Source organism: Electrona antarctica (genome assembly GCF_951216825.1).
Source record: "Electrona antarctica genome assembly, chromosome: 13".
NCBI lineage: Eukaryota > Metazoa > Chordata > Actinopteri > Myctophiformes > Myctophidae > Electrona > Electrona antarctica.
The window spans coordinates 48,090,005-48,107,328 of record NC_136794.1 but is presented as its reverse complement, the minus strand read 5'-3'; the positions used below and the strand labels follow the sequence as shown (position 1 = coordinate 48,107,328).

The 17,324-nt window shown below is 44.6% G+C and overlaps 1 protein-coding gene across 1 annotated transcript in view; it reads left to right on the top strand.

The window, feature by feature from the left end:
- Window positions 1–4,550: 4,550 nt before the first annotated feature.
- LOC306935022 (uncharacterized protein) overlaps window positions 4,551–17,324 on the top strand; it is a gene marked incomplete at its 3' end in the record, with an annotated part of 19,157 nt that continues 6,383 nt past the window's right edge. The window contains exons 1-10 of the mRNA XM_079517842.1: window positions 4,551–4,880; window positions 6,520–6,681; window positions 7,217–7,348; window positions 7,505–7,662; window positions 8,917–9,019; window positions 9,394–9,495; window positions 9,794–9,814; window positions 12,102–12,122; window positions 12,278–12,301; window positions 15,886–15,930. Coding sequence (XP_079373968.1) covers window positions 4,796–4,880; window positions 6,520–6,681; window positions 7,217–7,348; window positions 7,505–7,662; window positions 8,917–9,019; window positions 9,394–9,495; window positions 9,794–9,814; window positions 12,102–12,122; window positions 12,278–12,301; window positions 15,886–15,930 — 853 coding nt within the window. The 5' untranslated portion in view covers window positions 4,551–4,795. The remainder of the gene's footprint in view (window positions 4,881–6,519; window positions 6,682–7,216; window positions 7,349–7,504; window positions 7,663–8,916; window positions 9,020–9,393; window positions 9,496–9,793; window positions 9,815–12,101; window positions 12,123–12,277; window positions 12,302–15,885; window positions 15,931–17,324) is intronic.

Sequence of the window (17,324 nt, the reverse complement as noted above, 5' to 3'; positions counted from 1 at the left end):
GGTTGCGGACACAGTTCTGCATCATTTCTATGTGGACGATTGTCTTGTGTCTATTGGCACTGAAGAGGAGGCAGTGTCACTATATCACCAACTTCGTGCTCTGTGTGCTAAAGGAGGCTTCCAGCTAACAAAGTGGATTAGCAACAGACGCACTGTGCTTGCTGCCATACCTCCACAGGAAAGAGCAGCGGACGTCAAGGATCTTGACTTGGACAACGACACTTTGCCTGTGGAAAGGGCTCTGGGCGTACAGTGGTGTGTCCAGTCGGATGCCTTCAAGTTCAAGATCACACTCAAGGACAAACCTCTGACAAGGAGAGGGATCTTATCCACCGTCAGCTCCATATACGATCCATTGGGATTTCTTGCACCTGTGGTGCTGAGCGCCAAGAAGCTACTTCAAAGCCTGTGCAGGGATCAGCTGGGCTGGGATGAGGCTTTGCCAGTAAGCGCTGCCCAGGAGTGGACAGTCTGGCTGGAGGAGCTTCATCTCATCGAAGAGTTTCGAATGTGCAGGTGCTTGAAACCTCCCAAGTTTGGAGAAGTCACTTCCGCTCAACTGCATCACTTTGCGGATGCCAGCGAGGATGGATATGGCACAGTCACATACCTGTTGCTGAACAACATCCACAAGCAAACCAACTGTGCATTTGTAATGGGTAAGGCACGAGTGGCCCCATTGAAATCCATCACAATCCCTCGCATGGAGTTAACAGCGGCAGTGGTGGCAAGCAGGATGGATAAGCTCTGGAAAAGGGAGTTGCGAATGCCACTATTGGAGTCAGTGTTCTGGACGGATAGTACCTCCGTACTGAAATACATCCGGAATGAAACATCAAGGTTCAAGACATTTGTGGCAAATCGTGTCTCTGAGATACTTACAATGTCCAGTCCTTCTCAGTGGAGATACGTCGACACGTCGACCAATCCAGCAGACCTGGCTTCCCGAGGGACCAGAGTGGAATCCTTCTTGAGGTCTGATGTTTGGGTGTCGGGACCCAAGTTCTCTCTAGAGGATCCTGAAGTTAAGACGGTGGTCTCTGTGAATGCGATCCAAGCTGATGAGCAGGCAGACTTGGTCACGCAGTTCGTTAGCCACTTCTCGTCTTGGTTCCGCCTGAGAAAGATGGTTGGTTGGTTTCTCAGGTTTAGGAGACTGTTGTTGGATTTGGCTCAGAAGAGGAGGCTTCTTGTCCAGTCTGGTCTGGAGGATGAGAAGGTGCATGAGGAGATGCAGACCATCAGAGCTCAAGCTGCCAAGGGTCCTCTTTCAGTTGAAGAGCTTGACAAGGCAGAAACTGCAGTTGTCTGCTTTTGTCAAGGGAAAAGGTTCTCAGAGGAGATAAGTAGCTTGCAGAAAGGGGAAGGTGTGAAGAAGACCAGTCATCTCTACAGGCTTAACCCCATTCTTGGAGGTGGCATTCTGAGAGTAGGGGGTAGGCTTGGTAGAGCAGCTATGCCAGAGGAGGCAAGACACCCTGCTATCTTGACCAAGGACCTTCACGTTTCCGACCTTCTACTACGTCACATTCATCAAGTGACAGGGCATGGTGGACGTAACCACATGCTGTCGAATCTGCGCCAGAGATACTGGATCCCTGGAGCCAGCGTTGCCATAAGGAAGACTCTGTCCAAGTGTGTCGTCTGTCGTAGACTGCATGCAGTACCAGGACATCAACGTATGGCAGATCTCCCTCTTGACAGGGTTTCACCTGACGAGCCTCCATTCACTCGATCTGGAGTGGATTACTTTGGGCCTTTCGAAGTTAGGCGAGGAAGATGTACAGTAAAAAGGTATGGGGTCATCTTCACTTGTCTGGCTGTAAGAGCTGTGCATCTTGAGGTAGCAGCGTCTCTTGACACTGACTCCTTTATCAACGCTCTTAGACGCTTCGTGGCAAGGCGTGGTCAGGTGTTGGAGTTGCGTTCAGACAACGGCACAAACTTTGTCGGAGGTGAACGTGAGTTGAGGGAGTCAATTGGAAGGTGGAACCAGGCTCAGATCAGTGACATGCTCCTGCAGAAGGGAATCAAGTGGGTTTTCAATCCTCCCTATGGGTCCCACCATGGCGGAGTGTGGGAGCGCTTGATAAGATCCGTACGGAAGGTTCTGAATTCCATCTTGCAGACACAGAATCTTGATGATGAAGGCCTCCATACGGTTCTTTGTGAAGCTGAGGCTATTGTGAACAGCCGACCAATAACTAAAGCTTCCACTGATCCTAATGACTTAGAAGCATTGACGCCCAACCATCTTCTGCTTCTTAAGTCTAAGCCCTCACTACCACCAGGAGTATTTGTCAAGCAAGACCTCTATGTGCGTCGCCGTTGGAGACAGGTACAATACATGTCTGACCTGTTTTGGAAGCGATGGGTGAAGGAGTACCTCCCACAGCTTCAAGAGCGCCAGAAGTGGCAGAACGTACAGCGGAACTTTGTTCCTGGAGACCTGGTCATTGTGGTGGATGAATCTGCACCTCGCAACACATGGTTGACGGGAAAAGTTGTGCAGGCAATTCCAGATAAGAAGGGTCTGGTGCGACAGATTCGCGTGAAGACGAAGACCAGCTGCCTGGACAGGCCCATTACTAAAGTGTGTCTTCTTCAGGAAGCAGAGGAGCCATGATGAAGTCTTACTCGGGGCGCTCATGCTCCGAATCCTCTCTCTTTATCTCTATTTTTGCAGATGGAGAGTTTATGGATGAATGGAGATCCTATCGATGGAGAAAAAATTATGCATTATTCTGAATTAATTTGCACTGAATTTATATTTTTTGGAATTATTGTAACTTTGCTAAGGCTAATCATGTGCTCCTACATAGTAATAATGTTGTAATTAATGCCCATGGCTTAATTAGGGGCCGGAATGTAGGAGCCAAAGAGTGCTTAGGTATAGGAACTTTCACTTGGTTGGTGATGGGTGTGGGCACCGCATTGACGCTCCATTATTGGTGGGAGCGTCTCTGTGGGTGGCCACTTGGAGTTGACAAATATGGGTATCTGTACCAGCTCACTCTAAGGCTGTTGGAACTTGGAGGCAGGGTGAGCTGGGAGGATACGTATATTTTGTTGACCGCACTCGCACTTTAGTATATTGATTCATTCACGTTTGTTTTGCTCACTGTTTAATAGTTTTGGATTCTTTGCACATATTTATTACATATATATTTATTAATTGTATTGTGATATTTGGTGCACTGAAATACTATAAACATTTTAAACTTATGAGCTCGTTTCTATGAATCATTTTATCATTGTGTTTGATGGCGCGTCATACAGATTGGTTTATCTCCCATGTTTAGCCTGCCGGTTGAATAATTTAAATGGAAATTATCAGCCACAACAGTCATCATAGCTTAGTTTTTATTTAGTTTCCATTTAGTTTTCGCCAGTGGAAAAAGGTAGTCGACGAACATTTTTCGTCTTAGTTTTAGACAGAAATCAACTCTGCCTTCTGTAACACATTTTAGAGAGCAGATTCTACAAATGTCCTACAAAAATCCTGATAGTTTTCTGAAAAACCTTATGTTTCTATATCAGTGGTTCTCAAACTATTTCATGTCAAGGACCCCCAGAAATTATATGTAATAGGCTGCCGACCCCCATATGTGTTGCGAGCTTGTAGAGATCTTCTATTTTCACTATTATTGATACTTTTGTACTATTTTTGTACTTTTTGTACTATTTAGTTTTGCTGTTTTGTTGCACTGTTGTCTTTACAGGTTGTTTGAGTGTTAGATGTGTAGTTGGTTCTCACCCTGCTCACTTTCACTGTTTTATTTTGGTCATCAGTTCATGTACAAAAACTAAGGACTTATAAATATAAATAATACATTGTTATGACCAAAAAAAGTCTCTGTAGAACACAGGATTCATATTTGAACTGGGGACCTCCCAAAAAAAAGCATTGTATTAAAATGGTCTTAAAAGTCATCAAATTGTCACGTCATCTGTCATCTACTTTTTATTTACTTCATTCAATGTGTTTTACCCATAGCATGAGTCACTATATAACGACATCAGGGGGAAAATCAACATTGATGTAGATCTACTCAATTGTTTTATTATATAAATCAATAAGTTGGGAGTGGGCTATACAGTGACACACACACACACACCCCCCAGTATTTTCAATATAATTTTGCGCACAATGAGTATACTTTTCACTTTCTGTGAGTATATTTTGAAGCTAATATTTTTGTACTTTTACTTATAAGTACATTTTGAACACTGGAATTTGACTTGTAACACTAACAGAGTTAATGCGTAATGATACTGTTACGGAGCAAAACATGCGAGTACTAGTAATTCTTAAAAATATTATATATATATATCTTTTAATATTATAAAGTTGTCATTGTTGTAGTAACTGCATGTGAACACTAGAGGGGCGAGAGCATCATCACCCTGTGCATAGAACTCGGATGGACAAAAAGCTGCAAGTAGGTTGATTTCATTTGAATCAGTGTCAGTCAGTCAACAACAGTTCACATTGTCAGGGTGTCATACTGTCATGTCTGACATGTATGTTTAATGACAACACATGACTCGAAACGATAAAAGATAAAGTTAACTATTATTAGGCCGCTAAACTTTCGTTTTCATCATGTTGGTCGCGGTAAAAATGTCTGTCTCTCGGCTCTTTGTGACAAAACAAAACACATAACGGACAACACCGTTGTAATGGATTCGTAAAGAAGAAGAAGACATTCCTCTCCACGGGATTCAGATGATCGCCGCCAGGACCTTTTAATTAATAAGGTCGTCTTTTAAATCTTTAAAACACCCAAACATTATGAGGCGTTCTTCTTCATTGCATCAGGCCGCTTTGTGGTGCGTTCTTCTCTGCCTCGCCGTGCGGATCACCAGAGCACAGTCACGTACGTTTGTTGTTTCACTTCTTCTATTGTCTCTGTGTCTGTTCTGTCTGTTGACTTGTTGTTGTGGGGTTTTTGTTTAGTAACTGTTCACACAGAGGGTAACAAACAAACTCGTTCGCTTTGGTTTGCAGCCTACTGTCTGAACACCCAGTTATCTGGAAAAACATCACGTCATATAACTTTTTATGCGACCGCACCCATGGATGCATGCTCGATTTCTCATGTGGGATCAGTGTTAATCTTTTCACAATATTTTGATTTAGTCTTTTGAATAACACACCATTTAGTCTTAGTCCTATTTAGTCTTCTGAAAAACCTTAGTCGTCTTAGTCTTAATGCAATGTTAATTTAGCCAGAAAAGATTTAGTCTTAGTCTTTTGAATACCACACCATTTAGTCTTAGTCCTATTTAGTCTTCTGAAAAACCTTAGTCGACTTCGTCTTTAGTCAACGAAATTAACACTGTGTGGGATTCATATGGGCTATATTGGTATTAGATAGACACTATGGTGAGCGCTAAGAAAGAGTGGGCAACTGTGTTTTTTTTAATGAAATAATAATAATAAAAATCATTCGACTAATATTTCTACAATTTGGGGCATATAAACAAGAAGTTGATGGATACAATTAAGTAAGTCTGCTAGTGATATGCACCGTGCATGCGGTTACATCATACATACTGTTATTACTGAATACCATTTTTCATTTAACATTTTGTTCAAATTATGAAAGTTGAGGTATACCCAGTCAGATGTCCCACAGCCCACCTCTCCTAGTGTAGCCATTCATATGGCTATAAGGCACACAGCTAGAACTTCTGACAACTATTGTATTTAACACACACACACACACACACACACACACACACACACACACACACACACACACACACACACACACACACCAGTGTCCATAGATGTTCTCATAAAGTCCCCAGACCCCCAGGGGTACTTGAGGGAGTTCCAGGGGGTCCCCAGCTAAATGATAGGAACCAAAATGGACCCTTGTGGGTCTGTGTTGTAATGGCAGCTTTTGATATTACTATTAGTAAGTAAACAACATCAGGAAGAAGCAGGACTCAACCATCAGGATTCGAACTCCATTCTTTTATTGTATATGTCATCACACCAGAGAGAGACTAGTATCTCCCTCCAGAGCTTCCCCCAGCACTCCCCACACACATGTCCCACACATATTTTATACTTTCAGCAGTGTACAGAGTTTCAGGAGTAACAAGAGATGGTCATGCCTTAAATGGACTCTATTCTATAGTTAACGCACACAGTTTGAAATAGGTTTACATGAGTCAGCAGTCTCTAATGAGTTGGTCAGTGAAGAACAGGTGGTAATTAGGTGTTAACTATCATCTACTAGTCGGCTACATTAAATTAATCAATACCATAGTGTTTATATGCATTTTCGCCACCACAGTGTACAAATGGAACCAAATGGACCGACCATTTGTACACTCTCAGAGTTAAATTAACATTGATTTTACAATAAAAATTGAGGGTCCCAGAGATAGAAATGTCATTAAATGGGGGTCCGTATAGACTAATGCATGTCAAAATGGGGGTCCATGTTCTTCACATACATTTTCTGTTACAGCCTTTTGTATTTTCTTTGTTGGTTTCTCCAGAAGATCTGTACCGGAGAGTAGGAGACGACGTGGTGCTGAGACCAGACCTGTCCTCTGTGAGAGAGCCCGTCATCACCTCCATATCATGGAAACATGGGGACGACCTGGCCATCGAGTGGGACCGAGACGGAGGGGTTGTTGAACCCTATCGTCAGTTCAGAGGTATATTCAGATCATGCATGTCTCTTTGTTTCAGACCGAAGTCTTCCAAATCCCAATCTGGGAACTCCTCGCCACTGCACTCCCTGTGTGGGACGCGTGTGTGTCGAATTTGATAGCCGGTGGGGCGAACGGTTCTCGAGTTACGTGGATTACAGACGTACAGACGCTCTGGATTAAGAGTGTCTGTTAAATGCCTAAATTGTAAATTGAGTAGCCATTACCAACAACAATGCAAGACTGGCTTTAGAGATCACACCAACATGAAAGTTTAGGTTAGTTAACCTTGCATTAGCAGGCTTTCTGCAGTAGGCCACCTGTGAAATGTACTGGGTAGCTTTCATTCCTACTTTATTTTCTTTTTATCCTTTATTTACCCAGGGTAGTAGCTGAGCACAACACACACACACACACACACACACACACACACACACACACACACACACACACACACACACACTTTTTAGAATCTGATCTCAGGTCAAAATGGGTTAATGATAATTGTGACAGGCTTAACCATGTCAACGCTTTCTTCTAGGGCAGGCTACCCTGAACATCACAACTGCAGAGTTGAAGATCTCAGGTTTGACTGGAAACTTCAGCGGCAAGTATGAAGTGGAGGTCAACGGAAAACCAATCGCCAGCAGCAGCACGGTCCTTAAAGTTATATGTAAGTACATTATGTAGAAAACTAGTTTAGGTCGATCTTTTGCGTGCGTGTGTGCGGGCAGGTTTTTTAAGCTTGTGAAGATGTTTATCATATCTAATGCCAGATCTTATTTAGTTCTAAGCAGCACTAATAACTATTAGTTTATTATCCCGTCAGTTCCTGTGTCCAAGCCCACAGTGTCCTGGAGATGTGACGAGGGACTGACCAGCTGTCTTCTGAGCTGTGATGGAGACGTCACGGCCCAAGACCAGGTCATCTGGAGGAGAGACGTCCACAAGGAGACACACTTACCAAAACAGCTTAATATTACTAGGGTACGGGACGCAATTTGGACAAAGTCAAACATCACACCATTTTTGACCAAGTACCTTTATCTAGGCCTGACGTCGAAATTAAAAAAATGTTCGCTCTGAAAGAATATTATATTCAAAGATTTGTGCCGCATTTTTACGATTTTTCAAAAATAGCAGACCTACAAGCTCGTAGCGCGCCACTCGGTGGCGCGCTACGAGCTTGTAGATCTGCTATTTTTCAATAGCTAAAGTATAACATAATGCTTAGTTAAAACACCAAAATGGGTTCCCGCCCAGAATAAGTTAAGATAATTGTGTACTTTTTACTTTTTCAAAAATAGAGAAATGGGCCTGGGCCGTGGCTAAGCGGTCCAGGCACCTTGGCCGGTATAGTCCGAGTCTGGCAGTGTGCCGCGGGTTCGACTCCCGATCCCGACGGCCTTTACTGCATGTCACTCCCCCCCCATCTCTCTCCCCCATTTCCTGTCAGCCTACTGTCTGTCTCTCTAAAATATAAAATAAAGGCAAAAGCCGCAAAAAAATACATTAAAAAAAAAAATATATATATATATAGTGGTGGATCTACTTGTAAGCTTATCTAGCTTAAGTAGCTTATCTACTTGTAAGCTTGTAAGCATGTTTTTTTAATGGTGGATCTACTTGTAAGCTCACAAAATGCAGCTATTATTAGATATTTTGATTGAGTACTTTGTTAGTCAGAAATGTAAACGGCATGATGGTACAGTCGGACATTAAGGCTCCTGGGGACTAGTTTCCATTGTGGTCCTCCTGTGTATGTATTCAATTAACCCTTCCTATTCGTGACACACTGTACCCAAACTGGGAAACAGCACTTTAGCTCTTTTGACCCATTCCGGGGCGGGAACCCCATTTGGTGTTTTAAGCATTGTGTTATACTTTAGCTATTGAAAAATAGCACATCTACAAGCTCATAGCGCGGCACCGAGTGCCGCGCTACGAGCTTGTAGGTCTGCTATTTTTTTTTAAATCGTGAAAATGTGGCGCAAATCTTTGAATGCATATTCTGTCAGCGCAAACGTTAACTCAAATATTTGCTTCTGGGGGATCTCTCCTGGTACAACATATTTTCAGATGGGGGTCCGCAGTCAAATACATATAATTTCCGGGGTCCTTGACATGAAATAGTTTGAGAATCACTGACATAGAAACGTAGGGTTTTTCAGAAAACTGTCAGGATTTAGAAGGCATTTGTAGAATCGTCGTCCGGTCTAAATGGGTTAATTGTTCCTCTAGGAGAGAGATGCTAACTACAAGGAGTTCAGGTGTGTTCTGGTGAACCAGGTCAGTGAGGAGAGCAGTGAACCTGTCGTCAACCCTCTGAGCAAAGCTCCTGGTGGTGAGTCCAAGTTCAGCCACTGAAACCAAACATCGCTCACATATTGTAACCTTTGTATCTTCATATATCAAATCAAACTCTATTGATGAAGCACATTTAAAACAACCAAGATTGACCAAAGTGCTGTAATAGAGTAAAAATCAAAGCACACGTACACGACAGTGTTGTTTTTGTCGACTAAAACTAAGACGAAAAATGTTCGTCAAATACCTTTTTTCACTGACGAAAACTAAATGAAAACTAAGCTATGATGACTAAAACTAAGACTAAATATACTGACGATTTTGTCAACATGTAAAAACGGTATACTGTATACTATATGATGCAGTCTTTCGAATCCAGTGTGAAGCTGAGCCACTTGTTGTCATCTGTAGAGAAACCAGGGGAAGGTCAGAAATGGATGACGGGGCTGACCGTCTTCATCTCCCTGCTAGCCATCCTTGTAGTGGTGGCTCTGGTACACAGATCCAGAGCAGGTAAGGACCAGGTTTATCATAGTTTAGCATTGGTGCTTTCTTTTAATTTTGTTTTGACTTTGTTTTCAAGTTAAGTGGTGTTTTAATTAAAGTGGGTTTGATGGTTCAGTTTTGTTTTTATTTTGTGAAAACGCTTATGTTTTAGTTTCATTTTTTATTACGTTCAGTGTTAGTGTTTTATAATTAAAATGGATTAGATTAAATCCATTTAATCCATGATTTGACTTTTATAAAATCACTTTGTTGGTTTGATATTATATACTAGTATCTGTCTGATTCATTTGTTTGTTCTTTTCAGGTTTCTGGTTCTACGACACAGGTAAGAAATCACACATGCTCTGCCCTTCATTCATTTGTTTGCTTTTTCATTAAAATGACTTTAGGCAGTTTTTGCTCTATTTTATCTATTTATTTAGAGAGATGTAAAACTGACAGCAGAAAAGTGTCTTGGGGGTTCTTCAGTGGTTCTTGGGAAAAAGAAACGTCTGTGAGCTTGCAGATCGGATATTTTCAGCAAGTGTAAAAACAGTCATTACGACGGCATCAAGGCCCAATTTAGTCGACTAAATCAACTGTAGATTCAGTAATTCAGTCATAACTAAAATCTTATGACATTTAGTCGACTAAAACTAGACTAACACTAAGACATTCCAGGTGACTAAAAGTAAATGAACTATTCAAGAGACTATGACTAAGATTAAAATCAAAATTTGCTGACAAAAACAACATTGACTGACGTTGGAACGCGGACGTGCATTCTAACTCCCACCGCGTAATGGCTTGACGGCATGCCAACAGAAATATACAAACGATGCAGGCTGTGCTGTCTCTCAAGTAAACTTGAGCTCTGTACCACCTTGTGGTACCACCTTGTGGTACCACCTTGCATACTGACTGTTACGTAAGCTATCGGTGGAATATCTATATAATGAAACTATGCATATATGTCTACATAAAATGCTATCTAAGTTACACAAGTTGAGCCTTTGCATTCACCTGCAAGGTCGTCAAGGCGCTAGTGCTATGACAAGTGCTACAGGCTAAAATGGAGTCTGAAGAGGTGGGGTTTTCAGACTACGGCAGGAGATCGGGGGAGTGAGTCTGCAGTTCTGATTGCAATGGGAAGAAGTGCATTCCATAGTTTTGGAGCCAGAAGAGTTTGGGACGTGTGGAGCGTTTTGAGCTATGAGCTTGTAAATCTGCTATTCTTTTTAAATATAAAATATAAATTGGGGTCCCAGAGATGAAAATGGGGGTCCGTAGCCTAATGCATGTCAAACTGGGGGGTCCTTGAAATTAAAAAGGTTGACAATCACTGTTAGAGCCGTGAAGAATCTTCTCTTATGGGGGTCCCTCCCTGGCATATATTTTTCAAATGGGGGTCCGCGGGCTAACAAAGTATCAATTTGGGGGTCCTTGACAATGAAAAAGATTGAGAAGCACTGCCCTATGGGCTCAGATGTCGTTGGCCAGCTGGTCACTGCAGCCAGCTGGTCACTGCAGCCAGCTGTCACTGCAGCCAGCTGCGTGTGAGAATGTTTGGTGTGTTCAGGCCTTTACACCAGTGGCTCTCCACTTTCTATCATGTCAAGGACCCCCCAATTAATTTGAAACCTATTTCATTGAAATCCAATAGAGCACCGAAGTCCTGACGTAACTCGCTCATCCCCTCGATTCCCCTGGTTCGCGGAAGAAATTTCTCTATGGAGAATAACATGGGCTCATCTTAATATCGTCTACTTACTATAAGCGTTGTGGTCCAAAAATAAACAAGCCGTCTCGTCGTTATTGTCGGGGAGGTGTCTCTATCGTTTGCAACAGTCAGTCACTCATATATGATACAGTCTGCTTCTAGCGAAAATGTACTGTAACTAATTCAGCAGCAGTAACATTAGCATTTTCTCTCAGTCAGTAGATTGTTCATATCCATATGAGTGAAACGGCCGGGATGAAATGTTTATTTTTCAAACACAGTTCTTATATGAGGCGATCTAAAATCCCCCAATACAAATAAAAAGTACACGAACCTGTGGATTTGCGCCCTCTACCGATATTGACGTCAGACTTCGGTGCTCTATGAGACTAGCCTGGTTAATAAACCAGACCGAATCAGCCGTTGGCAAAAATAAATTGCCTACCAGCGGATTGCGGTCTGGCGAGGCTCAGTAGCACGCCTCTTTCCTACAACCGAGAACAGGTGGGACCAATCGGGACACGGTATGCAATATGGGCGGGCTTTGGTACAGTGACGTTCAATGCTTGAGACTTTTGACTGACAGTAGCTCTGACCAATTGCGTCAAAGAGAAAATGTTTGAACCCGCCCCCCGGGAAATGAAATCCAAGTGGAGCCAGCCCAGACTAATATACCGCGACAGTGTTGTGTGATATTAGTCTGGCTTATTAGCCAGGCTACTATGAGACCATCGTCTCTTTCTCAATGGCGCCCTGTGTAGAAATGGGTGCCATGTATTATTTATTTGACCACGGACCCCCACCTGGAAATATTTTGTTTGAATGCGTTGTGAGATTGTACATGGGCGATGTATTGGGGTTAAAATGGGTCTGCTGCATTAACAAAATGACTGATTTTCTTTTTCTTCTGCAGAATTCATGCCGTGGGAAGGAGGTGAGTAATTATAGTTTGTGGTGTTATGGATAAAACGGACACAATGAAATAACAGAAATAACAACAGATTAGAACAGGGTGATCCTGAATCCAAGTCGAATTTAATTTCCCACTTTGTTGTGCTCTTGTTTTCTTGTCTTTTCTCACCATTCTAGGCTTCTGGCGACGATCGGAGACAGGCAAGTTTCAGCCATTTTGTTTCGATCTGTATTTGTGGTTTTATTCAGCATTTCTCATTCTTGCTGTCACACCGTACTGTCTGTCATGATGTCGTGCTGCTGTCACACCGTACTGTCTGTCATGATGTCGTGCTGCTGTCACACCGTACTGTCTGTCATGATGTCGTGCTGCTGTCCCACTGTACTGTCTGTCATGATGTCGTGCTGCTGTCACACCGTACTGTCTGTCATGATGTCGTGCTGCTGTCACACCGTACTGTCTGTCATGATGTCGTGCTGCTGTCACACCGTACTGTCTGTCATGATGTCGTGCTGCTGTCACACCGTACTGTCTGTCATGATGTCGTGCTGCTGTCACACCGTACTGTCTGTCATGATGTCGTGCTGCTGTCACACCGTACTGTCTGTCATGATGTCGTGCTGCTGTCACACTGTACTGTCTGTCATGATGTCGTGCTGCTGTCACACCGTACTGTCTGTCATGATGTCGTGCTGCTGTCACACTGTACTGTCTGTCATGATGTCGTGCTGCTGTCACACTGTACTGTCTGTCATGATGTCGTGCTGCTGTCACACCGTACTGTCTGTCATGATGTCGTGCTGCTGTCACACTGTACTGTCTGTCATGATGTCGTGCTGCTGTCACACTGTACTGTCTGTCATGATGTCGTGCTGCTGTCACACTGTACTGTCTGTCATGATGTCGTGCTGCTGTCACACTGTACTGTCTGTCATGATGTCGTGCTGCTGTCACACTGTACTGTCTGTCATGATGTCGTGCTGCTGTCACACTGTACTGTCTGTCATGATGTCGTGCTGCTGTCACACTGTACTGTCTGTCATGATGTCGTGCTGCTGTCACACCGTACTGTCTGTCATGATGTCGTGCTGCTGTCACACCGTACTGTCTGTCATGATGTCGTGCTGCTGTCACACCGTACTGTCTGTCATGATGTCGTGCGGTGTACATTATGTCCACCTCTCTCTCACACTGTACTGTCTGTCATGATGTCGTGCGGTGTACATCATGATGTCGTGCGGTGTACATCATGTCCGCCTCTCTCTCACACCGTACTGTCTGTCATGATGTCGTGCGGTGTACATCATGTCCGCCTCTCTCTCACACCGTACTGTCTGTCATGATGTCGTGCGGTGTACACACCGTACTGTCTGTCATGATGTCGTGCGGTGTACATCATGTCTGTCATGATGTCGTGCGGTGTACATCATGTCTGTCATGTCGTGCGGTGTACATCATGTCTGTCATGTCGTGCGGTGTACATCATGTCTGTCATGATGTCGTGCGGTGTACATCATGTCTGTCATGATGTCGTGCGGTGTACATCATGTCTGTCATGTCGTGCGGTGTACATCATGTCTGTCATGTCGTGCGGTGTACATCATGTCTGTCATGTCGTGCGGTGTACATCATGTCTGTCATGTCGTGCGGTGTACATCATGTCTGTCATGTCGTGCGGTGTACATCATGTCTGTCATGTCGTGCGGTGTACATCATGTCTGTCATGTCGTGCGGTGTACATCATGATGTTGTGCGGTGTACATCATGTCTGTCATGTCGTGCGGTGTACATCATGATGTTGTGCGGTGTACATCATGTCTGTCATGTCGTGCGGTGTACATCATGATGTTGTGCGGTGTACATCATGTCTGTCATGTCGTGCGGTGTACATCATGATGTTGTGCGGTGTACATCATGTCTGTCATGTCGTGCGGTGTACATCATGATGTTGTGCGGTGTACATCATGTCTGTCATGTCGTGCGGTGTACATCATGATGTTGTGCGGTGTACATCATGTCGTGCGGTGTACATCATGTCGTGCGGTGTACATCATGTCGTGCGGTGTACATCATGTCGTGCGGTGTACATCATGTCTGTCATGTCGTGCGGTGTACATCATGTCGTGCGGTGTACATCATGTCTGTCATGTCGTGCGGTGTACATCATGTCTGTCATGTCGTGCGGTGTACATCATGATGTCGTGCGGTGTACATCATGATGTCGTGCGGTGTACATCATGTCGTGCGGTGTACATCATGTCGTGCGGTGTACATCATGTCGTGCGGTGTACATCATGTCGTGCGGTGTACATCATGTCGTGCGGTGTACATCATGTCGTGCGGTGTACATCATGTCCGCCTCTCTCTCTCCTCCTCTCCTCTCCTCTCCTCATGTCGTGCGGTGTACATCATGTCCGCCTCTCTCTCTCCTCCTCTCCTCTCCTCTCCTCTCCTCATGTCGTGCGGTGTACATCATGTCGTGCGGTGTACATCATGTCCGCCTCTCTCTCTCCTCCTCTCCTCTCCTCTCCTCATGTCGTGCGGTGTACATCATGTCCGCCTCTCTCTCTCCTCCTCTCCTCTCCTCTCCTCTCCTCTCCTCTCCTCTCCTCTCCTCATGTCGTGCGGTGTACATCATGTCCGCCTCTCTCTCTCCTCCTCTCCTCTCCTCTCCTCTCCTCTCCTCATGTCGTGCGGTGTACATCATGTCCGCCTCTCTCTCCTCCTCTCCTCTCCTCATGTCGTGCGGTGTACATCATGATGTCGTGCGGTGTACATCATGATGTCGTGCGGTGTACATCATGTCCGCCTCTCTCTCTCCTCCTCTCCTCTCCTCATGTCGTGCGGTGTACATCATGTCCGCCTCTCTCTCTCCTCCTCTCCTCTCCTCTCCTCTCCTCATGTCGTGCGGTGTACATCATGTCCGCCTCTCTCTCTCCTCCTCTCCTCTCCTCTCCTCTCCTCATGTCGTGCGGTGTACATCATGTCGTGCGGTGTACATCATGTCGTGCGGTGTACATCATGTCGTGCGGTGTACATCATGTCGTGCGGTGTACATCATGTCGTGCGGTGTACATCATGTCGTGCGGTGTACATCATGTCGTGCGGTGTACATCATGTCGTGCGGTGTACATCATGTCGTGCGGTGTACATCATGATGTCGTGCGGTGAACATCATGTCGTGCGGTGTACATCATGATGTCGTGCGGTGTACATCATGTCGTGCGGTGTACATCATGTCGTGCGGTGTACATGATGTCGTGCGGTGTACATCATGTCGTGTGGTGAACATCATGTCGTGCGGTGTACATCATGTCGTGCGGTGTACATCATGTCGTGCGGTGTACATCATGATGTCGTGCGGTGAACATCATGTCGTGCGGTGTACATCATGATGTCGTGCGGTGTACATCATGTCGTGCGGTGTACATCATGTCGTGCGGTGTACATGATGTCGTGCGGTGTACATCATGTCGTGCGGTGTACATCATGTCGTGCGGTGTACATGATGTCGTGTGGTGAACATCATGTCGTGCGGTGTACATCATGTCGTGTGGTGAACATCATGTCGTGCGGTGTACATCATGTCGTGCGGTGTACATCATGTCGTGCGGTGTACATCATGTCGTGTGGTGAACATCATGTCGTGCGGTGTACATCATGTCGTGCGGTGTACATCATGTCGTGCGGTGTACATCATGTCGTGCGGTGTACATCATGTCGTGCGGTGTACATCATGTCGTGCGGTGTACATCATGTCCGCCTCTCTCTCTCCTCTCCTCAGCAGGGGAAGATCACGCTGCTAATGGCAGAGCCTTGTCAAATGCAGGCAAGTACTTTACTGGACTTTAAAGGAGAATTCCATACTAAGTAAGTAAGTAGCCTTGCCGAGCCATGAGGCCCATAGGGGCAGGAGCCTATCTCCTGTTTCTGTAGCCATGAGGCCCATAGGGCAGGAGCCTATCTCCTGTTTCTGTAGCCATGAGGCCCATAGGGGCAGGAGCCTATCTCCTGTTTCTGTAGCCATGAGGCCCATAGGGCAGGAGCCTATCTCCTGTTTCTGTAGCCATGAGGCCCATAGGGCAGGAGCCTATCTCCTGTTTCTGTAGCCATGAGGCCCATAGGGCAGGAGCCTATCTCCTGTTTCTGTAGCCATGAGGCCCATAGGGCAGGAGCCTATCTCCTGTTTCTGTAGCCATGAGGCCCATAGGGGCAGGAGCCTATCTCCTGTTTCTGTAGCCATGAGGCCCATAGGGGCAGGAGCCTATCTCCTGTTTCTGTAGCCATGAGGCCCATAGGGCAGGAGCCTATCTCCTGTTTCTGTAGCCATGAGACCCATAGGGCAGGAGCCTATCTCCTGTTTCTGTAGCCATGAGGCCCATAGGGGCAGGAGCCTATCTCCTGTTTCTGTAGCGTGAGGCAGCTTGATGTACAAGTACACCCCCTGGACATGACACTAGTATGTCACTAAAAATTCCATACTACCTTTACCTTTATTTGTAGTTGTTACGTCCCCACCAAAGAGGTCCAGGTGTTATTTCGTGCAAAAGTACATTATTGGCTATTTCCCCTACCATAAGCCCTCAATGAATTGCATTGAATTGAATGGGGCTATGGGGTGTTGTGCTAATTCGCTTATTTCCATCGCTCAAAAATCTATTGTTTTTATATATCCTCTCTTCATAATGTAAATAGTATCCCAAGCGGCACACTTTACTACTTATTTCGATGGAAATAAGTGAATTAGCACAAAAACCCAACCCCCATTGAGGGCTTATGGTAGGGGAAATAGCCAATAATGCACAAAATAACACCTGGACCTCTTTGGTGGGGACGTAACAACTACAAATAAAGGTAAGAAAGCCTTCTAGCATGGAATTCTCCTTTAACATGATCTCATGTAAATATGCCACCTTTAGCTGTAGAAGCTCATTTATCCGTCATCCCACATCAACAGGACAAAAAGTGAAAATACAACATACAATATACAATGGCCTATAAATACATTTAAAAAAATATTATACCTAATTTAAGCCTAACTAAAAACAGTAAACAGTAAACCTACTAAAAGTACCTACTATCAAGTACAAGTCAAATTGATCTCAAGACAGATTAAATCAGAACTCGGCTGAATCTGTTTGTTGTTACTAGTAGGAATGAAAACAGACATTATGGGTGGTTGACACTGATAATTAATATATGTTTAATCGATTACTTCCCTCT